Genomic DNA, 21,421 nt, shown 5'->3' with positions numbered 1-21,421 from the left:
CCCACTGCTTGTTATTTGAATTAATTTGGTTGGCATGCTAAACTTATTAGGCCATAAAACTCAGTGATTTTATTTTTCTGTGAAACAAGGGTGCAGCTTTTTTTTCAACATTGGTGGTCCTCTGCCAAAAAAACCCAACTGAGAAACAAACGCTTAATTTCCTGCATTCTGGCGAAGAAAACATGACAGAAGGAAAAGTCATGACAACTGTGAGAGCATTCAAAGAGCCAGACTTTGGTGTCAGTTCTATCGGAGACCATGTTGTCTCAACTTTGACTGAAAAATCCTTCCACCAGATTAAAAAACACACAATACGTGATGCTTACTGACAATTTTTTTTAATGTAAATATGCATGTTTTCTTGTTATTGGTCTCCAAACAGGTGCATCTCAGCCTCTGCTGGACAGAGACATGATCTGTTTGGAGAGCAATAACAAGGAAAACATTCATTTTCTGTCACTACTTATTCTGTTGGGGGTCGCAGAAGGCTGGAACCTATCCCAGTTCACATTGGGTAAGAGGCGGGGTACACCTTGGACAGGTTGCCAGACAATGGCAGGGCTAACATAAAGAGACCGACAACCATTTATGCTCACATTCACACCTATGGGCAATTTCACCAATTAACCTAACCTGCATCTGCATGTCTTTGGATTGTGGGAGGTAGCTGGAGCACCTGGAGAAAACTCATGCTGACACGGGGATAATTACTCATCTTCTAAAAACTGAGGGGGACATGTCTCCTATGATGCCTGCAGACTCCGGTGCATGTTCTGTGTTAATGTTGCTTGACCTCTGTGCAGCATTTGACTCCGCTGACCATTCCATTCTTATAGACAGACTGTAACAGTGGGCAGGTATTACAGGGCCTGCTTGGGACCTGTTCTGTTCACCCTGTATGCTACTTTTGGGACAGAAAATACATCATCATAACATCTCTTTCCATAGCTATGCAGATGATACACAGCTCTACCTTTCTTTTAAATCCTTTGACACCAGTAAATTAGCTTCTCTCTATAGTTGTCTATATGATATAAAAAGCTGGATGTCCTAAAACTTCTTAAAATTCAACTCTAAAAAGGCAGAAGTTCTCATCATTGGCGCTGAACATATCTTAAAACAAATGCAGCCACTTATCAGCCCTCTCACTCTGAACATAAAATCAAGTGTAAAAGAATCTGTTACATACAAGGCTGTCAATGATCTGGCACCAGAGTAACTGAGCTTCTCAAACTTTACTGTCCCAACAGGCCCCTCAGGTCTGCTAGTCTGAGTCTTCTAACTGTTCCAGAGTCCAAGTTAAAGACAAAGGGTGATCGAGACTTTTCAGTTCTTGCTCCTTGGCTTTGGGACAGCCTCCTACTGAGCATCAGATCAGCTGACTCTGGTCACGTCTTAAAATCTAATCTGAAAACTTTTACTTTACAGAGTGGCCTTTCTTTACAGTTGATAAGACTTATTGTGTGTATGGGAGTGAATCTATTTGCAGCCATGTGCATATGTATGCATGCTTACAGGTGTTGGTGTAAGGGTATGTTTCATTGTTTTATTAGTATCACTTTTGTTTTGTATGTATGGGAATGTAAAAGTGCTCTCAAAATGAAGTTATTATTATCATTATTATTATTTTTATCTACACCCATGCCTTTGTTTCAACAGAAGATAACAGTTAGTGTTATAGTGTTATAGGGTAGTGTTAAAATATGAATTTCCCTCTGTTAGACACTAATATTTAGAAAATAAATAAACAATAAGTCAATTCCCATTATTGTTGTACAATGTTATTACTACTATATTTGTTTTTTGAAGGTTTTGAGGGAACAATACACACCGAGATAAGCTAGGTGGCAGTAGCCGTTAGCCAGCTGAAGACAGCAGGGCTAATACAGGAAACAGTGGAGCTCCTCCTCTTCCTCCGACTGTAAACTGTGTGTAAACTTCCCGAAAATCTGACTCAGACCTGTTTAGCCTCCAGTCATCCCGGGGGGCAGCTTCTGCAGCGAGGAGACCGTTTCTGTGTGTCTGTGTAACGTTACCGTCCTGTGTCGCAGCCCGGCCGACTCTATTTAAAGTTTAAAGGTAAGCTCCCAGCTGAGGGCAATTCAGGTTGTCTCCGGGATAAACAGGAGGGCGGAGGTCGTATGACGTACTTCTTACAAAACATAGCAAAACTACTATGAACTACAATGTAATTACTAGTGCTTGTGGTGGTATTTAGTTGTAGCTGACTTATTACTCAGTAAGTACATGCATGGTGAATTACTTCAGTTGTTTTGTTGATCCTGACTGATGATCAGCCACCGAGGCTCAGCTGCTCAGTGTAGGCATGTCTGAGCTTGTCCAGGCATTATGCCCAGATGACCAACAGGGCCAAGTTTGTGTGCAGGCTTTTCATCCAGGACCATGCCACCGAAGAGACGAGCTGCCTCTGCTGCCAAGGCAGGTGGCAAGAAGGCAAAAAAGCAGGAGCCGGAGACACCCAAGCCTAAGGATGCCTTCACCTCTGCAAAAGAGGCCCTTCTGGCTGCAGGGCCACAGGTGAAAGGCAAGAGGAAGGTGGATGAGCACTGCTCAATATCAGGAGAGGTAAGACAAATATACTCTGTAATAACACAAATACCTAGATGAGTGTGAATCATATTTAAAGAGTAAAATAAAATGTGAAAAAATGTTGTGTTGTCTCCACCAGGTACACGATGACTACGACTGCATGCTCAATCAGACCAACATCGGGCATAACAATAATAAGTTTTACGTCATTCAAGTTATTAAACAAAATAAGAGTTACTACACATGGAACAGATGGGGGAGAGTGGTAAGTTCTGCAACAGATTACTGCTCCCTTCTTTATGTTTTGCACATTTATTACACATTACATTACATTACACATACAGCTTGTAGAGTGTTTCATTTTGTGTTATAGAACAAATCGACCCTGATTGCTTCATCTCTAATTTAAATTCAGGGGGAAGTGGGACAAAGCAAGCTCAGTGTCTTCAATAACCCTGAGAGCGCTATCAAGGACTTTGAGAAGAAGTTTAAGGACAAGACAAAGAACAACTGGAGCGATCGGGCGAATTTTGTGTCTCACACCGGGAAGTACACCCTGATCGAGGTGGATGGAGAGCAGGATGCTGAGGTCAAGGTAACGTGAATATGAAGCCTAGACTAGACTACATTGAAGAAAAAACTTTGAAATTCAGCATCAGCTCGAGCAGAATCTCACTGGCTTTACTTTTTGACATTGCAGGTGGACACTGTCGACGGACAGGGTGCTAAAGTCACCAAGAATATCCTACCTTGCACCCTTGATAACCCCACCAAGAAGCTCATCGAGCTCATTTTCAGCAATGACATGTTCAAGGAGGCGATGGAATGTATGAACCTAGGTGGGTGTGTCTCCATTTACCAACCAGTTAATACAGACAGGTTTGTGCAGTATGCAAAAGATCAGAGTGCATGAATACTTATTCTGCGACACGCCTGTTTGGCACGACTGCCTGCTGCACTAAATAGGATAATGATTCCTGAACTTTTCCACGACTACCTTGAATTTCAGTATTATTTAGACATGTTGGAAACTTGGAGATCAAAGAGTGCAGACTGTGACATGTAAATGATTGACCATTGCCTTAAAGAGAGGGTGAAGTCTGCATTTACACAACCCGGCTCCATATCTCAACAAGTTGAACAAAGCTGATCTGTGTCTTGGGGTTTGTTAACAAGATCATTGTTATTACATGTCACATGTTACAAAGTAACTAAAGTAAGAATTTGCACCCTAAAGAGGCAGTGAATAGGGTTTAGGGGGCTCTTTTGGCAGGTGTTGAATATAATATTTATAACTATGTTTTTATAAGGGTATAATCTACTTATTTGTGTTTTCATTTCCCAAAAATGAGCCCTCCATATTTACATAGGGAGTGCAGCTGACTTTTATATTTTTGTGGTGGCCAAACAGTGTAATTACATCCATCACATGATGCCCTGGATCCCATAGAGTCACATGGTGAAAGAGACATCTATAAACTTGTGAATAATTTCTTTTAAACAACAAAACCCCTGCAAAATGACTCATTTCACTGTCCAAATTTGATCCATTTGGTCCAATAGCATTTGGAAAGTAGAAGAGTTGCACAGTTGAATACTTTTCCCCATTGAGTGGAGGCAGAAATCTCAAGTGTGCCTGCTCCATGGGCCGCACAATTCAGACGCAGTGCTGACCACCTTAGTAATGCGACTGTTAACTTTTTTGGCTTTATAACAAATTTCATAAAAATGAACCCTGTAATCAATTCTCTTTATACATGCATAGAGCGGGTCCTCCTCCACAGAACACGCCCTGCTATAGTGTAACAGAAGCTCTGAACAGACAAACAAAACACTGGCTTTACAAAAGGAAAGGGAGGTGTAAGGGATGACATTTTTTTTGTGAAGAGATTACCATTTACCATCCCTGGTATAAGGTGGCTGATCTCATTCTCTGTTTAGACGATAAGGAACACATTGTTTTCCCCAATTTGCAGACATTTTTGGCCACTATTCTTCTTTGACTTTGCTGCTAACTACTAACAGCTTCTTTTTAAATTTCCCGCAGTGGGTCGCATGAATAACATGCAGTCAAAATGTCACACCTAAGCTGCCCATGATCCCGTCCTGCCGGCTGTCCTTTTTTTATAGACATTGTTTCGATGCTGTTAGTAACTCTGATGCCAGCTTAAAGGCGAGACAACTCTGTCCCCCCATTTCGCTATTGTATCTTTCATACAGAACAGTGAAACAACGTACCAGCAGGAAGTTCCCGCCTTGAAGAGGCAGTGAAAAAGGGGCTAGTGTGAGATGCCTTTTTTTTTTTTTTTTTTTTTAGCAAAAACAAAGAAAACATAAAATAACTGATCTATATGTTTGTGTGTTTGTGTGTGTGCGTGTATGTATGTGTGATACATAGACATCAAGAAGATGCCTTTGGGCAAGCTTAGTAAACTTCAGATTGCAAAGGGCTTTGAAGTGTTGGAGGAGATCGAAGGAGCCATGAACCAAAAAAGTAAAAACTCACGTCTTGAAGAACTCTCCTCAAAGTTCTTCACCACAATCCCTCACAACTTTGGCCGGAACAGACCGCCAACCATCAACGACAAAGAGACTGTGGAGAAGAAGAAAGAGATGCTGATGGTGCGATTTTTTTGAGATTATATGTTGGAATGAGCTGTCTTTCAATGATGTTTTCTCAGTCCTAAAATCATTCTCTTTTGACATGCTCTGTTAAGGTGCTGGCTGACATTGAGCTTGCCCAGACTCTGAAGTCAGAGACTGAAAAGGCTCAGGAAGAGATGATAGAGACAGTTCCTCACCCTCTGGACCAGGACTACAGTTCTCTCAAGTGTCGCCTCACTTTAATGGACAAGAATACAGAGACATTCAAGGTACTGTGTTAAAAGTGATGACAAGGTTTAGTAAATACAAAGCACTCAGATCACCTTTCATTCATGGTCTCTAGTCCACTGATATTAACTTATTTTTTCTTATTTAAAGATCATAGAAAAGTACCTGAAAGAGACTGGAAATAGTTACCGCAAACCAAAAATTATCGATGTCTGGGAGGTCGATAGAGAGACAGAGGTAGGAACTGCAGTCCATCTTGTTATATGTGACCCAGAAGATTGAAGTTCTGTGACTTAACACATATCTTGCACATTGCAGGGACGGCGGTTTAGCGAGAATGAAGATCTGGAAAACCGCCGTTTGCTGTGGCATGGTACAAACATAGCGGTGGTGGCAGCTATCCTGAAGAGCGGTCTGAGGATAATGCCCCACTCAGGAGGCCGTGTTGGTCGTGGTATCTATTTTGCATCTGAAAACAGCAAGTCTGCAGGTTACGGTGAGGCTGAAAAGACAGATTGAAGAAGATAACAAAAGCATTGATCATAAACATAATGATTACCAGGTGTTTGAAATCTTCCATTTGTCTGTCATGTGTTTTTAGTGCACTGCTGTAAAAATACTGGAGTGATGTTTCTGAGTGAGGTAGCCCTGGGCAAAGAATGTACCATCACTAAAGACAACTCCTCCCTGAAGAAGGCCCCTGCTGGCTATGATTGTGTGGTGGCACGAGGATCAGTGGAGCCAGGTACAGTACTTCCTCAGTTTTATCCATGCAGTGAAATTAAGCCTGTCTCGCGCTCAAGTTCACTGTCAGTATATTGAGAAAGCCTCAGTAACTCTCCCCTAACCCCTCTCCGGGTTGGGGGAGAGTTACTGCCTTAAGCGAGGGAGTTCAAGTATCTCGGGGTCTTGTTCAGGAGTGAGGGTAGAATGGAGCATGAGATGTATTGCTGATTTGGTGTGGCTTCTGCAGCGATGCAGCCGCTGAGCCGGAAGGTGAAGCTTTTGATTTACTGGTCCATCTCCGTCCCAACCCTCACCTATGGTCATGAGCTCTGGGTAGTGACCGAAAGAATGAGATCACAGATACAAGCGGCCGAAATGAGTTTCCTCCATGGGGTGTCTGGGCTCAGCCTTAGAGATAGGGTGAGGAGCTCAGACATTCGGAGGGAGCTCGGAGTAGAGCCGCTGCTCTTTAGCATCGAAAGGGGTCAGTTGAGGTGGTTCAGGCATCTGATCAGGATGCCTCCTGCTGGAGGTGTTCCGGGCACGTCCCACTGGTAGGAGGCCCCAGGGCTGACCCAGAACACGCTGGAGGGATTACATATCTCAGCTGGACTGGGAACCCCTTGGGGTCCCCCAGGAAGAGCTGGAAAGCGTTGCTGGGGAGAGGGATGTCTCGGGTGCTTCGCTCTGCCTGCTGCCCCCGCGACCCGGTGGATGAAAATGGATGGATGGGCTGGGCAATAAGTCGATGTTGGTATAATGATATGACACTAAATATGGTCTTAGATTTTGGATATCGTTACGTCCTCAGTGTTTGCCTGGTTTTAAAGAATTACTCAGTAATCACAGTAAAGTGATGTAATTTTCTGAACTTTCAGACAGTTGTAGCTGTTCTTTTATTCGGCTTTATCCACTTTACTGATGATTCTTTATCAAAAATCTCATTGTGGAAATATTTTGTGAAAGCACCGATAGACAACCCTACAATATTGTCACTGTATCACTGAGGTATCTCATCAAAAATATTGTGATGTTTGATTTCCTCTATATCCCCCTGCCCTTGTGTGGTAAAGTTGTTTGCTACTTTGTTTTCAGATCCATCCAAGGACACCTTTATCACCCTGGAGGGCAAGAAGGTGGCTGTGCCTCAGGGTAAGCCTATAGAGCAGCCCCAGTTCAAAGACAGCTACTTCAGCAACAGCGAATATCTCATCTACAAAGAGAGCCAGTGTCGCCTTCGCTACCTGCTGGAGCTTAACATGCATTGATTTAACTCAAGGAAAAGAAGCAGGTTCCCTGGAAGAGAAAATATCCTCATTCCCTCTATATATAAGGAGTTTACTAAAAAGCTTGGCTATGCTGTTTTCTTAAAGTGATATGGTAACTGTCTTTATTATTATGGTTATTGTGCATATATCGCTATCATGATTCATAAGTGACTCATACTTCTCTGTGCCTTATATTTTGCACACTATAAATCTGGCCTGGGAGTGGTGGGCTGTGTTTCCGTTGCAATACATGCTGACTTACAACTTTTTCCCATGCAAAACGATTACTTTCTCACTTCTTTAAATCTCTTAAAGGTCTTTAGATATTTGCACTGTTTTGTTTTAATATTTCATGCTGCACCTTTTGTTCTATTTGATGTCTCAGTTTTGGTTTGTGTAGCTTACTTCTTACATATTTAATTATTAAATCAGGCTGGTAATGCTTATATAAACCTGTCCCTTAGAGAGGAAACTATCTTTGATATGTAGGAGGACTTAACTGCATGCCTTGGCAGTTATAGACACTTTAATGTTATGTAGTAGAGCAGAAGTAAAAATGATACTCTATGCATAGATATGTTTACAGACAGAGTTCTAAAGTGCAATTTGTGGCGAATGTGCAAGCACTGTTTCAAATCTATTATTTAAAGAAAGACCCTGGAAGTTCTTCTGCTGTGCAAAATAATGTAACACGTAAGTCATGAAAAGCTCGGTCAGATTTTCTTCTCAGTAGGTGTTCTTGCTGTGTAACACTAAATACCACCACATGGTGTCACTAATGAGCAACTCTGTAATGTTTTTGCCTCAGCATTTTTGCACTAAGAAAGTACTTGAACCAGTAATTGATTAATAAACTTAAGTGCCCCTCCTACTTGTTGGAATGTTTTTCCTTTTGGATGTTTTCAAGTATCACAGGTTTTATGGTCATTGTGTGTTTACCAATAATGTTTTTCATATGAGACATTTCCAGTATGGTGCTGCATGACATTTGATAAAAGGTAATATAATTAATTTGCATGGTAGTAATACATATACGTAGATGAAGATGGTGATGTTGGTGTGGGAAATTAAATAAGATGGTCTTACAATGCTAGTAAGATTTCCCCAGGCTAAAAAATAATATTTTCAGATTTACATCCTGTAGCACATTGGAAATGCATACAATCGAATAATCATGTTGCTGATATCTCTCATTTTGCATAACTTTGAGATAAAAGTTCAAAAGAGTTCAGATAAAAATCTTGCTCTCTCACCTACCTGGAGAGAGGATGCATTAAAAATGTAGATAGAGCAGTTAGACATATTTGAAATACCACACTACAGATTTTAGTAAAAAATATTATGAACAGGCTAAATCTTATTTCAGCACTGAAAATTGTTTCTGGTCCCTATAGCACGTGTCTGGATTTGCATTTACTAGACAATATTTTTTGATGTCTCTGGCTTCTCACAAAATTAAAAAAGGTCTGTCTGAAAGTCCTACAGAGCAAATTATTTAGTTATCCTGTTCAGAAAATAAAATCCAAATTCAAATTGTACTTTGAAAACTTCCTGTGATTAACATAAACAGGACTATTGAGTTAGTTTTGTATGACCTGGTGATTGTAAAATTGAGATAAAAATGTGTCTAAACATTGTTCAGATAGCTCAGACGCTGCAGATCAGATTGTGGGAAACTTGTTTGTTTCAGCCTTCACGTTTTTCGACACTGATTAGCTCAAGTAAGCTGCTACAATTAAAGGCCACAACAGTAACACTAGACATATTGGCTCAGCTTACACAAATGAAGACATTTCAGATGGATAAAACATATAATACAGTACCTTTTGTACTTATGCAGCTTAACAAGGAAAGAATATTCAGGTAGAGTATTTATAATGTTCAGTAGTCATGAGCAGACTGGCTTTTTGGGCCTCTTATTTGAATACATAGTTAAGCTTATGTGAGGAGCCAGAGCTAACTGCACCAGAGTAAACCTCAGTTTCCTGTTTGACCTGGTGGACATTAGGACCCAGGGACGACTCAGCTCTAGAAGGGGGACAGTGGAGTGTGTGTCTATCTGAAAGCAAAAAAAGAAAAACACTATCACACACAATACAATGTGTGACAGTCACTGCCATACACAGCACAGGACCTTACTGGTGGAGGGGTGAGGAGAGATAGGAAGCATCATTTGACATCAAAAATCATCAATCAGTATTTCTTTAACTGGAGATGTACATGTGTGATGAGTCTGGACCTCTGAATCTGAAGCCTCATGAAGAACTAGGCCGCAGTTAGTTAACTGGACTTGATGACATGGATTTTCTGTTGTAGGACTATTTTGGTTTTTGGAAAATGAAATAAAGTTGGTCTGGGCCTGTTGAATATTAACGTAGGATTTTAACAGCAGCTTTGTCAAGTCAGTCATCTGTTTGGTCTGAGCTGTACCACAAAAACACAAAGTGGAACATGGGTAAGTCTTTTCATGCACAATCCATCTTGGTTTTCTACAGAATTTTAATTTCAATCAACAATCAATGTGTTTTACCACACTATTGGACATAAAGGTATAGATATCAGTACATCTTTGCATTGGCCATATTGGATAAGTGTCAGGTGTTGATATTTTCTCAAAATCACTTTTCTAGATAGACTTTGTAGAGAAAAAAATGATTTAAGCTTACAAATGAAAATCTTTGTACTGAGATTGCATAAAGAGTGTGTTCAGAGCTTTAATAGATGGATGCAGGTGAAAGCTTAAATTGTATTTTAACTTGTCAGCACTTAACATTCTGACCAAAAGGACAGGTGTTCATTTCTCCAATATTAATGGGTTTTAAATGTGATGATATTTTTTTTCCGTCCAACAAAAACTCATATGCACATTGTTTATTCATAAAATCTGTCCTTTGGTTTTACATGACACCATCTAGTATATCGCATTGGTTTGCTTCTATTTTTTCATGGATAGAGTGTCGAAAAAGAGGATTAGCAGATTTAATGTCAAATAGTCAAATGTATATTGGACAGTTTGACCTAAAACAAAAGAGCACGAAGCTCTCTGTGAGCAAACAGGTCAGACTATTGAGGCGTGCTTATTGTCCTCACAACTCTTATCTTTAATATCAGTGTAGAATGGCCCTTAAGAGGGCTTATACTGATTGCACATAAACAAGGCCCTTCATTGCTGTGTTTGACTGTAAACTGTTTCCAGTTAACACACAAGTGTGTTTGTTTACACTTAAAACGTGAAAGCAATTTTTTCCGTTTCCAAACAGAAATCAGCAGAAATGTAATTGTGATATTTTTCCATGATTTAAGTTGATATTAAATAATCATACATCTGAATCCAGTGGGGCCCCCAGATATTTTTCATAGAGGTGGCCACAAGGGACCAATGAAAATGTTGGGGTGACACACCAAAACCAAAAGCCACAATTAATTTCAGGAATTTGCTTATAGTATAAGTGAGACTAGTATAAAATTCTGTCTGTATGGAGAGTTAAGGGATTGGATACTGATATACTGTAGTCCAGTGGTTCCCAAGTGGTCCAGTCATGGGGTCCAGAAATCTCTCCAGTCATTAGTAACAATCCTGTTTTAATGTGTGATGTATCAATACATGTTAGGCAATTCATTGTTCTTCAAGGCTGGGCTGGTTGTCCTTTTCCTTAAAAAAGACAAAAATAGCTTTAATTTGAAGGAGTACATTGATTGTAAGGAAAACAACACATTCATTGGACAAGCCTTCTCAAGCTGCTCAAACTTGCGGGTACCCATAGAACCCTTTTTCATTCAGATATCTTGAGGTGAGAGTTCAAGGGACTCCTTTGAAAATGCCAGCTGTTTCCTCACCAAAAATTAAGAGTGTTATTTAGCTTCCTTGTCACCAAGCCATGCTGACATGGTTGGTACCATTTCCTTAGTGCTAGTTTAAAAAATTAAAGTGCCACAGCATCTTACAGATAGTCATATCAGCCTCCAATTATTTTTGTTTGCGGGGGCAGCATCTGAATTAAAAGGACACCACTGCCTGCATCAGTATTCAATACTATTAAACTATAACTACATATTATATCTGTAATTAGTTAATGGATGGATATACTTACAATCTTTGAAATGCTATGTTTTTTTTATGACTAACTGTTTTCTGTGTTCTCGACACAGGACATCCACGTATGAAGACATCTAAGACAGAAATGGAGCTTGTGAATGAATAATGGCTGACAAGATTGGTCCCATGATAGCCGCTGTGCCAAACCACTCGGTGCCAAATCTCACCACTGCCCCATGGGAGCCCAATCCTACGGTTCCTGCCAATGTGGGTGTCGTCACAAGCTCCCAGTCACAAATCAAAGACCTTTTTGGGTTGTTCTGCATGGTGACCCTTAACCTCATCGCTTTGCTGGCCAACACGGGTGTGATGGTGGCCATTGCTCGTGCGCCCCACCTGAAGAGGTTTGCTTTCGTGTGTCACCTTTGTGCGGTGGACCTGCTGTGTGCCATCCTTCTCATGCCACTGGGTATCATATCCAGCTCAGCGTTCTTTGGCACAGTGGTGTTTACTGTCCTGGAGTGCCAGGTTTACATCTTCCTCAATGTTTTCCTCATCTGTCTCTCCATCCTCACCATCACAGCCATCAGTGTGGAGCGTTACTTCTATATCGTACACCCCATGCGTTATGAAGTCAAGATGACCATCAACCTTGCTATTGGTGTCATGCTACTAATCTGGGTTAAGTCAGCCCTCTTAGCTTTGGTCACGCTGTTTGGATGGCCAGCTTATGGACCTCAGAGCTCTATAGCTGCAGCTCACTGCTCCCTCCACGCGAGCCACAGTCGTATAAGAAGTGCATTTGCTGTGCTCTTCAGTGTGGTTTGTTTCCTGGTTCCTGCCGTGGTTATCTTCGCTGTTTACTGTGCCGTGTACAAGGTAGCTCGTTCTGCAGCCCTGCAGCAAGTCCCTGCTGTGCAAACGTGGGCAAATTCGAGCCCTGCTAAGGATCGCTCAGACTCTATCAACAGCCAGACCACCATGATCACCACCACCCGCACTCTGCCCCAAAGACTATCTCCAGAGAGGGCCTTCAGTGGAGGCAAGGCAGCTCTTACCTTGGTGTTCATAGTGGGCCAGTTCTTTGTTTGCTGGTTGCCCTACTTCATCTTCCACCTGCAAATGTCTCTGACTGGCTCTATGCACAGCCCCGGGGACTTGGAGGAAGCTGTCACCTGGCTGGCCTACTCCTCCTTTGCAGTTAACCCGTTCTTCTACGGCATGTTGAACAGGCAGATCAGAGAAGAGCTGGTAAAGTTTCGGCGCTGCTGCTTGACCCAGCCAGCGGAGTTTGGGACATCCAGCCATGAGGGTTCCCTTCAGGAGAACTTTCTCCAGTTCATCCACAGAACCACAAGCACAGCTGAAACCCCACCCAGCTGTACTAACTCTCGTCCCAAAAACACTGTGGAGCAGGGGATGAAGATCCCTGGACAAATACCTGAGGAGCAGGCTTAGACATTGACCAACATGAGCTTTGGACCACAGTGCTAATACACAGGCAATGTCAGTTTGTTGTAGGTGGGCCTTTTTTTGTTCTTCTCAAAGAATAGGCTCACATTTGGAGTCTGTCCTAAAACAATACTGACATGCTCATATGTACATACATGCCATATGTAAGTATTAAAATCATCCACTCAAAGGAGCAGTGTGTAAGATTTTGTGGGATTTAGTGGCATCTAGTGGTGAGGATTGCAGATTGCAACCAGCTGAAACTTCTCCCTGTCAGAATTCCTTCATTGTTCACTTTTCAGGGGGGTTTTACCAGAAACCAAATTATCCACAGAGGTCACTTCCTCTCCAAAACAAACTGATAACTTAAGATCCAAACATTCAGGAGTTTTCCTCTCCAAAACAAATGGATATTGTGATTCAAATCAGTAAAAACACTGAATAAAGCAGTTTTACATAAATAAAAAATCAGTGTTTTTCTGACACTGCTTGTCATGGAGGGGCTACTAATTACAGTGGCCAATGCAAAAATGCAAATCCACAAAAAACGCTAATGGCCCTTTCTAGAGTCAGTGTTTGGTTTGTGTCTTCTGGGCTAAGAACATGGTGGTGAAACACGGGGACTCCATGGACGAGGACCCACTCCCCATGTAGATATAAACTGTTTATTCTATGGAAACGAGAACACAACAGTTCTAATTTTCAGGTAATTATACACCAAAGAAAACATACTTGGGACATTATAGTCCATTTCTGCCAATATATCCCTATATATCCTACACAAGTGCAAGTAGCAATGTATACAAATACTCCGTTACAAACAGTACAAAAGTATTAGCAACATAATTTATGCACAGAGTGACAAGTGGAAGTATTGGTCTCACTGTACTCATGTTATAGCTATTATCTATGTTATACTTTTATATTGTTGGATTGTTATGTTGATTTATTAATTTGCAAGGCAGTACTTTCATGTTGTCAAAGTGGAGCTTATTTTAACTTCTTAATATAATTTTGTATTTTAATCTTCAGCAATGGATTATATTTTATAAACTTATCACATCATTTGTGTCACATCCTAATTTCAAAAAGTAACTACTGACTATACATTTTAAATAAATGTAGTACAGTATAAAGTACAATACTTGAGTAAATGTACTTACTATAGTTATTTTCCACCACTGATAATTTTAATCTAAGTGATGGAAGATGGATCAATGACAGTGGATATCCCTCCTACATTTCCATTAAAACTGTTCTAAGAGGAGGTCTCTCTTTTTTGACAGGAGGAACAATAACAACAGCCGATACTCATACCAATGCACATGTCGGCATGTCGGTATTGTTTAAAGATAAACTTGAACAAATGTGACCCTATCCTCTGAATACATCCTAAATGCCCTGTGCCTTTTACCGTCTAATTCAGGTTGGTTTTCCTCATTTTAGGTCAAGGTGCTATGGCTGTACTGTAACATGAAATATTGAAATAGTGATAAATGTTCCTCTGTGCATATTTTCTATTCATATCACAATTGGCCTGATTTTAATGACGTTTGTAGAAAATGTTTTATAGGTTTGTTTGTTTATAGAAGTGAAACTCTGGAGTGTAACTACAATAATAAGGTCATGATTGGATGGATATTTAAATGTTTTATTGTATTTAATTTGGAACAGTTTGTATTCCATATAAACATGTGTTGGTTCCACTGTATCCGTTTGTTCATGTCAATAACAATATAAATGTTGCATTGGTGGCTGAGTCAGCTGAATTTAGTGAAGCACTGGATGTAAATGTTGCCAAGCAGCGGTATAAACTGACGTGGAGGCCATTACAGAGTGACATCTTTCATGAATCTGAGCGACAATACCGCTGAGTTCCTGTGTGCAACAGATATGTTGATGGCAGCAAACACTATCTGCCCTGTCGTCATGGAAATTGAGTGACTCACAGAGCAACGTGCACCTTCATGCTGGATGTATGCTTGAGCTTTAAATCCTGAGTCTACTAACTCCTGCTCGTACCTGCTTTTCTCATGCAGAGGGATTACACGAGACCTTTAAATTCAGACAGGGGCTTATTACCATGTGAATAGAGGCTGACGGTGGGGTTAGGCAGCACATTTCCACTGAAATATGGAGTGCTATTATAGTCACAGGTACAGGGAGGAGGAGATAGTGAATTTACAATGGAAATCACTACTGGGCTTTGATAATGCGCTGAGAGTGGTAACAAAGTGCTGTTTTATGGCCACTGCTGTTTGTATTAGTCGTTCACAAACAGCAGTCAGGACAAATAGAGAAGAATAGTGTGGTTAAAGCAAATAACGGCAAACACCATTTTGCTGTTTGGCTGTCACTAACTGGGGCATACACCTCTTTTACAGATGTGTGGTTGTGTACTTAATACTTTAAGGCGAATACTGCAATAGCTTTCTAACCACAGGATACGTGTATGAACACACACACAGCATTGAAAGAGAACTACGCCCACATTCAGAATTCAAGGATGATATTCCTATGGTCTGAGACAATCCAAAAATATTAGTTAACATGAACAATTTTCTCCCAAATCCCAAAGTAAAGGGGCTAAAACTCAAATTAGTAAGAGTGTAAAGTCTGGAGCTGCTCCATAGACAATGAATGAGGAGCACTCAGCTCAGAGCATATTTTCTATTTCAAAATAAGAATAATAGAGTAAAACTCACTTGGGTTTATCTCAAAAATACAAGACAGCAACACCCCGTGTGTCCACAAAATTAAGCTCCAATTCATTGTCTGTGGAGCAGCTCCAGACTTAATACTTCACGGCATCACAAGTTTGGACCTACTTTTCAGGTTTATGGCGTTTTCAAATGTTAAACTCTCCTATAGCGCATGGAATAACATACAAGAATTCTTAATGTTCTCAATAAAGGCATCTTATCTTATCTTATCTTATCTTATCTTATCTTATCTTATCTTATCTTAATTTAGGTGGTGTTTCACTTTAAGTTTCTCCCCACAAATGACTCATCATTTCACAACCAAACCAGCAGGGCAAATTTAACTTACTTCAACAGCAAGAGGTAACAAATATACAAAGTGCATGCTGAGATTTTTCTTCGGCTCACCAAACATTAAAGACAACATTGTAGAAAGCAGACAAACAGTCAGTAAGACAAGTATATTAAGTCATTACAGAACACTTAATCACATTAAATCAGGTCAGTTTTTGTCTCATCGGTCACGTTGTTGAGTTAAGAATACTAATGGCACTCGGGATGAAGGACTTCTTTTTTTTTTAAAAAAAATATTTTTTTTTGGCCATTTTGCCTTTGATGGACAGGCCAGGTAAGCATGATGGGGGGAGAGAGAGAGAGAGAGAAAGAGAGAGAGAGAGAGAGAGAGAGAGAGAGAGAGAGAGAGAGAGAGAAAGAGAGAGGGGATGACATGCAGCAAAGGGCCAAAGGCTGGATTTAAACCCAGGCCGCTGTGGCAACAGCCTTGTACATGGGGCGCCTGCTCTACCACTAAGCCACCGATGCCCCGAGGGATGAAAGACTTCTTGAGTAACTTTTTAGTTGCCAGACGGACTCTGTAGCGCCTCCCGGAGCTCAAGAGCTCAAACTGGCTAAAGAGAGTATGGTAGCCATCTGCCAGGATACTCCTCGCTTTCTTCCTCATCCTTTCTGAAAAGAGTTGGGTCAAGGGCTTTTGTTAGTTGCCATAGTCACAGTCCTCGGGAGTTTATTCTTGGATGTACAGCTAAGGTGATTGTTCCAGGCAGGAAGGTGAAAAGTTAAAACACTCTCAACCATAGTTTTGAACTGTAATTCTAAAATCTGCTGACTAACACAGAGGCCACTGGGTTTTCTAAGAGGATAAAGTTGCTGTGAGCATCTCTTGAAAATATACTCAGTATTTCCAGAGAAGCTCACATGGGAGTTCAGGACCGTACCAAGGTATTCAAAAGTTTTCACAGTTTAAAAACATTGGCCATCGAGTGAAACTGGCTCTGTCTTCAGATCTTGTTTCGTGCAAATTATCAGTTCACAAACACAAGGTTTGAACAAATCATCAACTGCACCTGCATGAAGCATTTGTTAAACAAAACATCAGTGAGTACACAGTCTGCCTGGACAGACATCCTGTGTTTTGTACTCTTGTGACCTGTCTGAAGGACTTTTGAATCACCATCCATCACATTGCAACTAACAACATTCAGAGCTTTGTATTTTCAACCTGAGTTCAGACATATATAATTTTAAATTAAAACAGATTAAAAAGACATGAGCATGTTGCTCCACAAACATCTGGAAGGACAGGTGTGACTGTCAGAGCTCAGCACTCAGCACTTATTTCTTTTGCAAATCTAATCAAATGGCAGGTGGGTAAGTAGTAAATGGTGTTTGTGTTAATGTCGTATCATTTTTCAGGGCTGGCATTCATAATATGTGCATCCTTTAACACTGTCTCAGTCTGGGAATCTAATTCAAGATGTCTCTGACCTGAGTATGGTTTATACACAGTGCAGCTCACAGAGGACAGCAGCAGAGATCACCTGCTGAGCCTGATGATATTGCAGATGGTTGTTGGACGAGATTTGTAATCTCATCAGGATAAATAACTGCAAAGGAGAGAGCACTCACTCCAAAATCAAACGATGTCACGAGACTAATAATAAAGATAAACTGACTCATGACAACACAAACATTTTGATGTCTCTTGCAGTTGGCAAGTAAACAAAAATGTAGTTCTCCAAAATCGTCAGTAGCCCGCTTATTTAAAGTGTAACCATAGATTGCATTGAAAAGAATAGGTGAACTGTCTTCAGGTGACACCAGAGGACAGTATTATTGACAAGCTTATTGATGGTTAACATGTCCACTTCATCTGGACCTGTGACCTACAGGCTCAGAATAGATTTCTGAGACACTCACAATGGATGTTTGAATTACTTACTGTGGCAAGGATCAAACTAAAGGTCCCCAAGGAGCCACACACTATTAAAAGCTCCCAGCAAGTTTAATTTTGCAACATTTCCATCTGACTGAGATCTTCGTCAGGCATTGTGGGAAAAAAAAAGAATTTCACAATGCCTGACGAAGATCTCTGTCAGATCAAAACATTACACATTGGATCTTTTGTTTGATATATTGATCCAGCACCTTAAAGGTTTGTTAAATGTGTGCACCCTGCACCCTGTTACAGCATAACATTCAACCAGGAATAACTGGGTATGCACACTGTATACAGGTGTTTTTGTTTGTTTGTTTTTACTGATTACACCTCATGTTAATTGTGACATTTGGAGCTTAACAATATTATACAATGAAACAAATCTTTACAAAGCTTTAACATCAGTATTATCGGTAGAATTTAAAATGTCAGAGCCGTAGAAATTAAATTATCATAATGTTTTCTGATTATTATTTTTTTAATTTCTCCAAACCACCAGTACAAACACCACAAACCAGTGATCACATTTGTCATTTGCTGGTTCAAAAAGCCAGGATAAAGCAATTTGATGTTTTTAATTTTGGTTGGGTACTATTGTGTTGCCTCTATTGCCCAATTTTTAAATTGGCAGCTTAAGTTATTTTGATTGTGATGGGCCTATTTCTCTTTTCATTCGATTCACAGCACCACTGTTGATTAAAATTGTTGTTTTACAAACCAGGAGCTGTGCCAGACGAAAATTCAATTAGCATCTCTTAAGTGGAGGATCTGCAGGCTTCAGTCACAATCACAACACAATATCGGGGGCCCTTCATCACCATGGTTTCCACACACACACTATTAATCATCAGCTAATCAGAGTCTGCCTGCACTTGACTACCGCTGCAGCTGTGCTGTGACTGGGAACACAAGCACTATGATATTTTTGAAAACCAAGAGTGAGAAAAAATGAGGTATTTGGACACCTGTAAGTGGAAAAAGTGGAAAATGCTGCTGATTTAACCAACAGTGATAAATAATGAGGATTTTTTTTTCAAACTACAAGGAAAAAAACATGGCCAACAGAGGGCGCTGTACACCAGTGAATTCTCCTCCCCCCACATTGTTTAGACATTTCTGACAAGAAGGCTTCCAAGAATTTTCAGCCAACAGTGAGATCCATGTTGTCAGCTCAGTGTCTGGTTGTGCCTTTTTCAAAGTGACAATGACGTCTCAGTATACATGAGATAATGGAGTCAGACTGCTGCTGTCTGCTGAATGTTTGGCAGCCATGTTTGGCCTGTTGATCACTGTAAATAAACAGTGTGTCACAATGCACATCTTCTGGATTATTATCTCTCTCGGTCAATAACAAGCACATTTAATCCACTTTGTTTATATTTTCTATTTCTATTTAAAAACAGATCTAGCCTACATATTTCTCATGTGTGTTGTATTCTTTCTATTTTTATATTCATAGGTCTAGACATTGCCAGTATTTATTTTTTCTTTTTGCTTTGTGTGATGTGTTTTCTGTTGTGTACCAAATACCAAAGCAATTTCTTTGTATTGTGAAAATCTACTTGGCAATAAGCCTTGGTAAAGTGTGAAGGTTCAGTAGTTGACTGGGTGAGAGGGGAGGGCAGATGTTAGAAGAGACTGTTTGCTTTGAGATTGTGTGGCTGCTTACTGAAGGACAGCATCGGGAAAGAAGACACTCCCGGTGGGACTTAATATGATATAACACTTTGTGTTCAAAACCAACCAAACATACACTACTCACATACATAAGTGATGGAAGCACTTAGCTGTACATTCTTTTCATATAAAACTTGAAAAGAAGGGCATATTGCAGTGCAGCAAATGCACAAATTCATCCTGCTTATACAGACTAACTTCAGGTAAAACAGGACCTCAAAGGCAGTGCTGATAATGTAACAGAAAATGGACAATATATACCAAAAAAGCAGGCAGCTGTTCAAAGGCCCCAGACCCTGAATGGCCCCTGTATTCTCCATGTTCACTTTGTGTCATTTAGTGTGCTGTAATTTCATTAAATGCAAATTTGTTTGCACCACTAAAGTACAACATAAACTGACAGGATAACAGCGAGATGCTAATCTTTGGCTGTAATCAATATTCTGCTATTAACAATGGATCCCACAACTACTTGAAAGCTCGCTATGACAAACTCAGAGAATTATCAGCTGACTCAGCAGGTCCCCATGGTGTTTTTAGCATCTAGCCCATTTATTTAAAGTTTTTGGCTGGCAACTTTACTGTCTTGATTCACTCTCATCTCAACCTCATAACTGGAATGTTGGTATTTGATATTTCTGCAAACTATAGATGTGTTAAATTTGTATGTTTAGTAGGGATTAGACTAGATTTAGATGTTAGATTTGTACATTTCATATGTGGCGAATATGTTCTTTAAGTTTCAGTTTTCAATTTTATGTTGGGACAACACTGTGATAAACAAGTGGTTAGGTTTAAGCACGAAAAACACTTGGTTAGTGTTAGGAAAACATCATACTTTGGCTTTAAATACCCAGTTTTAATGTGACAAACACATCTGGAACCCAGGAGTCCCCATCTACCCTCCTTCTGATGAGAAACTCATTAAGACACACTCATTACCAGTCTGTAACATTTTAAACCAGTCTGTCACCAGTTTAAACCAGTCTGAAACCAGTTAAAATCAGTCTGAAATCAGTTAAAACCAATTTAAACCAGTCTGAAACCAATTTAAACCAGTCTATCATCAGTTTAAACCAGTTTAAATCAGTCTGTCACCAGTTGAAACCAGTCTGAAACCAGTTAAAACCAGTCTGAAATCAGTTTAAACCAGTTTAAACCTGTCTGTAACCAGTTTAAACCAGTCTGTCACCAGTTTAAACCAGTTTGCAACCAGTTAAAACCAGTTTCTAACCAGTTTAAACCAGTCTGACATCAGTTTAAAGCAGTTTATACCTGTCTGTAACCAGTTTAAACCAGATTGTCACCAGTTTAAACCAGTTTTAACTAGGCTGTTACCAGTATAAACCAGTTAAAACCAGTCTGTAACCAGTTTAAACCAATTTACACCAGTCTGTAACCAGAATTAAACAGTTTAATCCAGTTTAAACCAGTCTGTCACCAGTTTGTCAGGAATGTTCGCAAAAAACATCATGTTTTGGCTTTAAATACCCAGTTAACAGTGTAACAACCACGACTGGAACCCAGGAGTTCCCATCTACCCTCCTTCTGATGAGAAACTTGCCTCTGATACATCTAATATGAACTACTTCACCTCAGAAATGTAAATATGATAAATATGAAACATATAAAGGTAACACACCAATGCTTTGTAGAAATGTATAATGCTGACATATAAGTCTGATGCTGCTCATTGCTCTCTGTGTGTTGTTTTTGGCTGCAGCAGGCGGCTGATTTCAGGAAAGAAAAAATAACACTGTACGCTACCTGCTCAGCACCATATGGCACACTGACATAGTGAGAGACTATGTAGTGAATATAGTGGAACATTTAGCAGCTGGATATTTCCCTAATTTCCCTATTTCCCTGATGGAAATAACGTGCAGCCATCTCTGCGCTCCACCCTGGAGACTCAAAAACAGAGCTAAAAGGAGAGTGAGTA

General features: G+C 40.2%; 2 protein-coding genes across 2 annotated transcripts; both read left to right on the top strand.

The window, feature by feature from the left end:
• The first annotated feature begins 1,865 nt into the window (after positions 1-1,865).
• Positions 1,866-8,247, top strand: parp3 (poly (ADP-ribose) polymerase family, member 3). Its single transcript, XM_049583998.1, has 11 exons — positions 1,866-2,079; positions 2,387-2,586; positions 2,690-2,815; positions 2,966-3,145; positions 3,251-3,389; positions 4,949-5,172; positions 5,268-5,423; positions 5,533-5,619; positions 5,701-5,878; positions 5,984-6,127; positions 7,204-8,247. Exons 2-11 carry the CDS (start codon positions 2,404-2,406, stop codon positions 7,374-7,376), a joined length of 1,590 nt encoding a protein of 529 aa, XP_049439955.1. The 5' UTR covers positions 1,866-2,079; positions 2,387-2,403; the 3' UTR covers positions 7,377-8,247.
• Positions 8,248-9,561: 1,314 nt separating this feature from the next.
• On the top strand, positions 9,562-13,914 carry gpr61l (G protein-coupled receptor 61-like). Its single transcript, XM_049579587.1, has 2 exons — positions 9,562-9,831; positions 11,526-13,914. The coding sequence occupies exon 2, from the start codon at positions 11,578-11,580 to the stop codon at positions 12,868-12,870; it is 1,293 nt and encodes a 430-aa protein (XP_049435544.1). The 5' UTR covers positions 9,562-9,831; positions 11,526-11,577; the 3' UTR covers positions 12,871-13,914.
• The last annotated feature ends 7,507 nt before the right edge of the window (positions 13,915-21,421 follow it).

This window comes from Epinephelus fuscoguttatus, linkage group LG1, assembly GCF_011397635.1.
Source record: "Epinephelus fuscoguttatus linkage group LG1, E.fuscoguttatus.final_Chr_v1".
Taxonomy (NCBI): Eukaryota; Metazoa; Chordata; class Actinopteri; order Perciformes; family Serranidae; genus Epinephelus; species Epinephelus fuscoguttatus.
The sequence above is the reverse complement of the archived record's forward strand: the minus strand, read 5'-3'. Positions and strand labels throughout refer to the sequence as shown.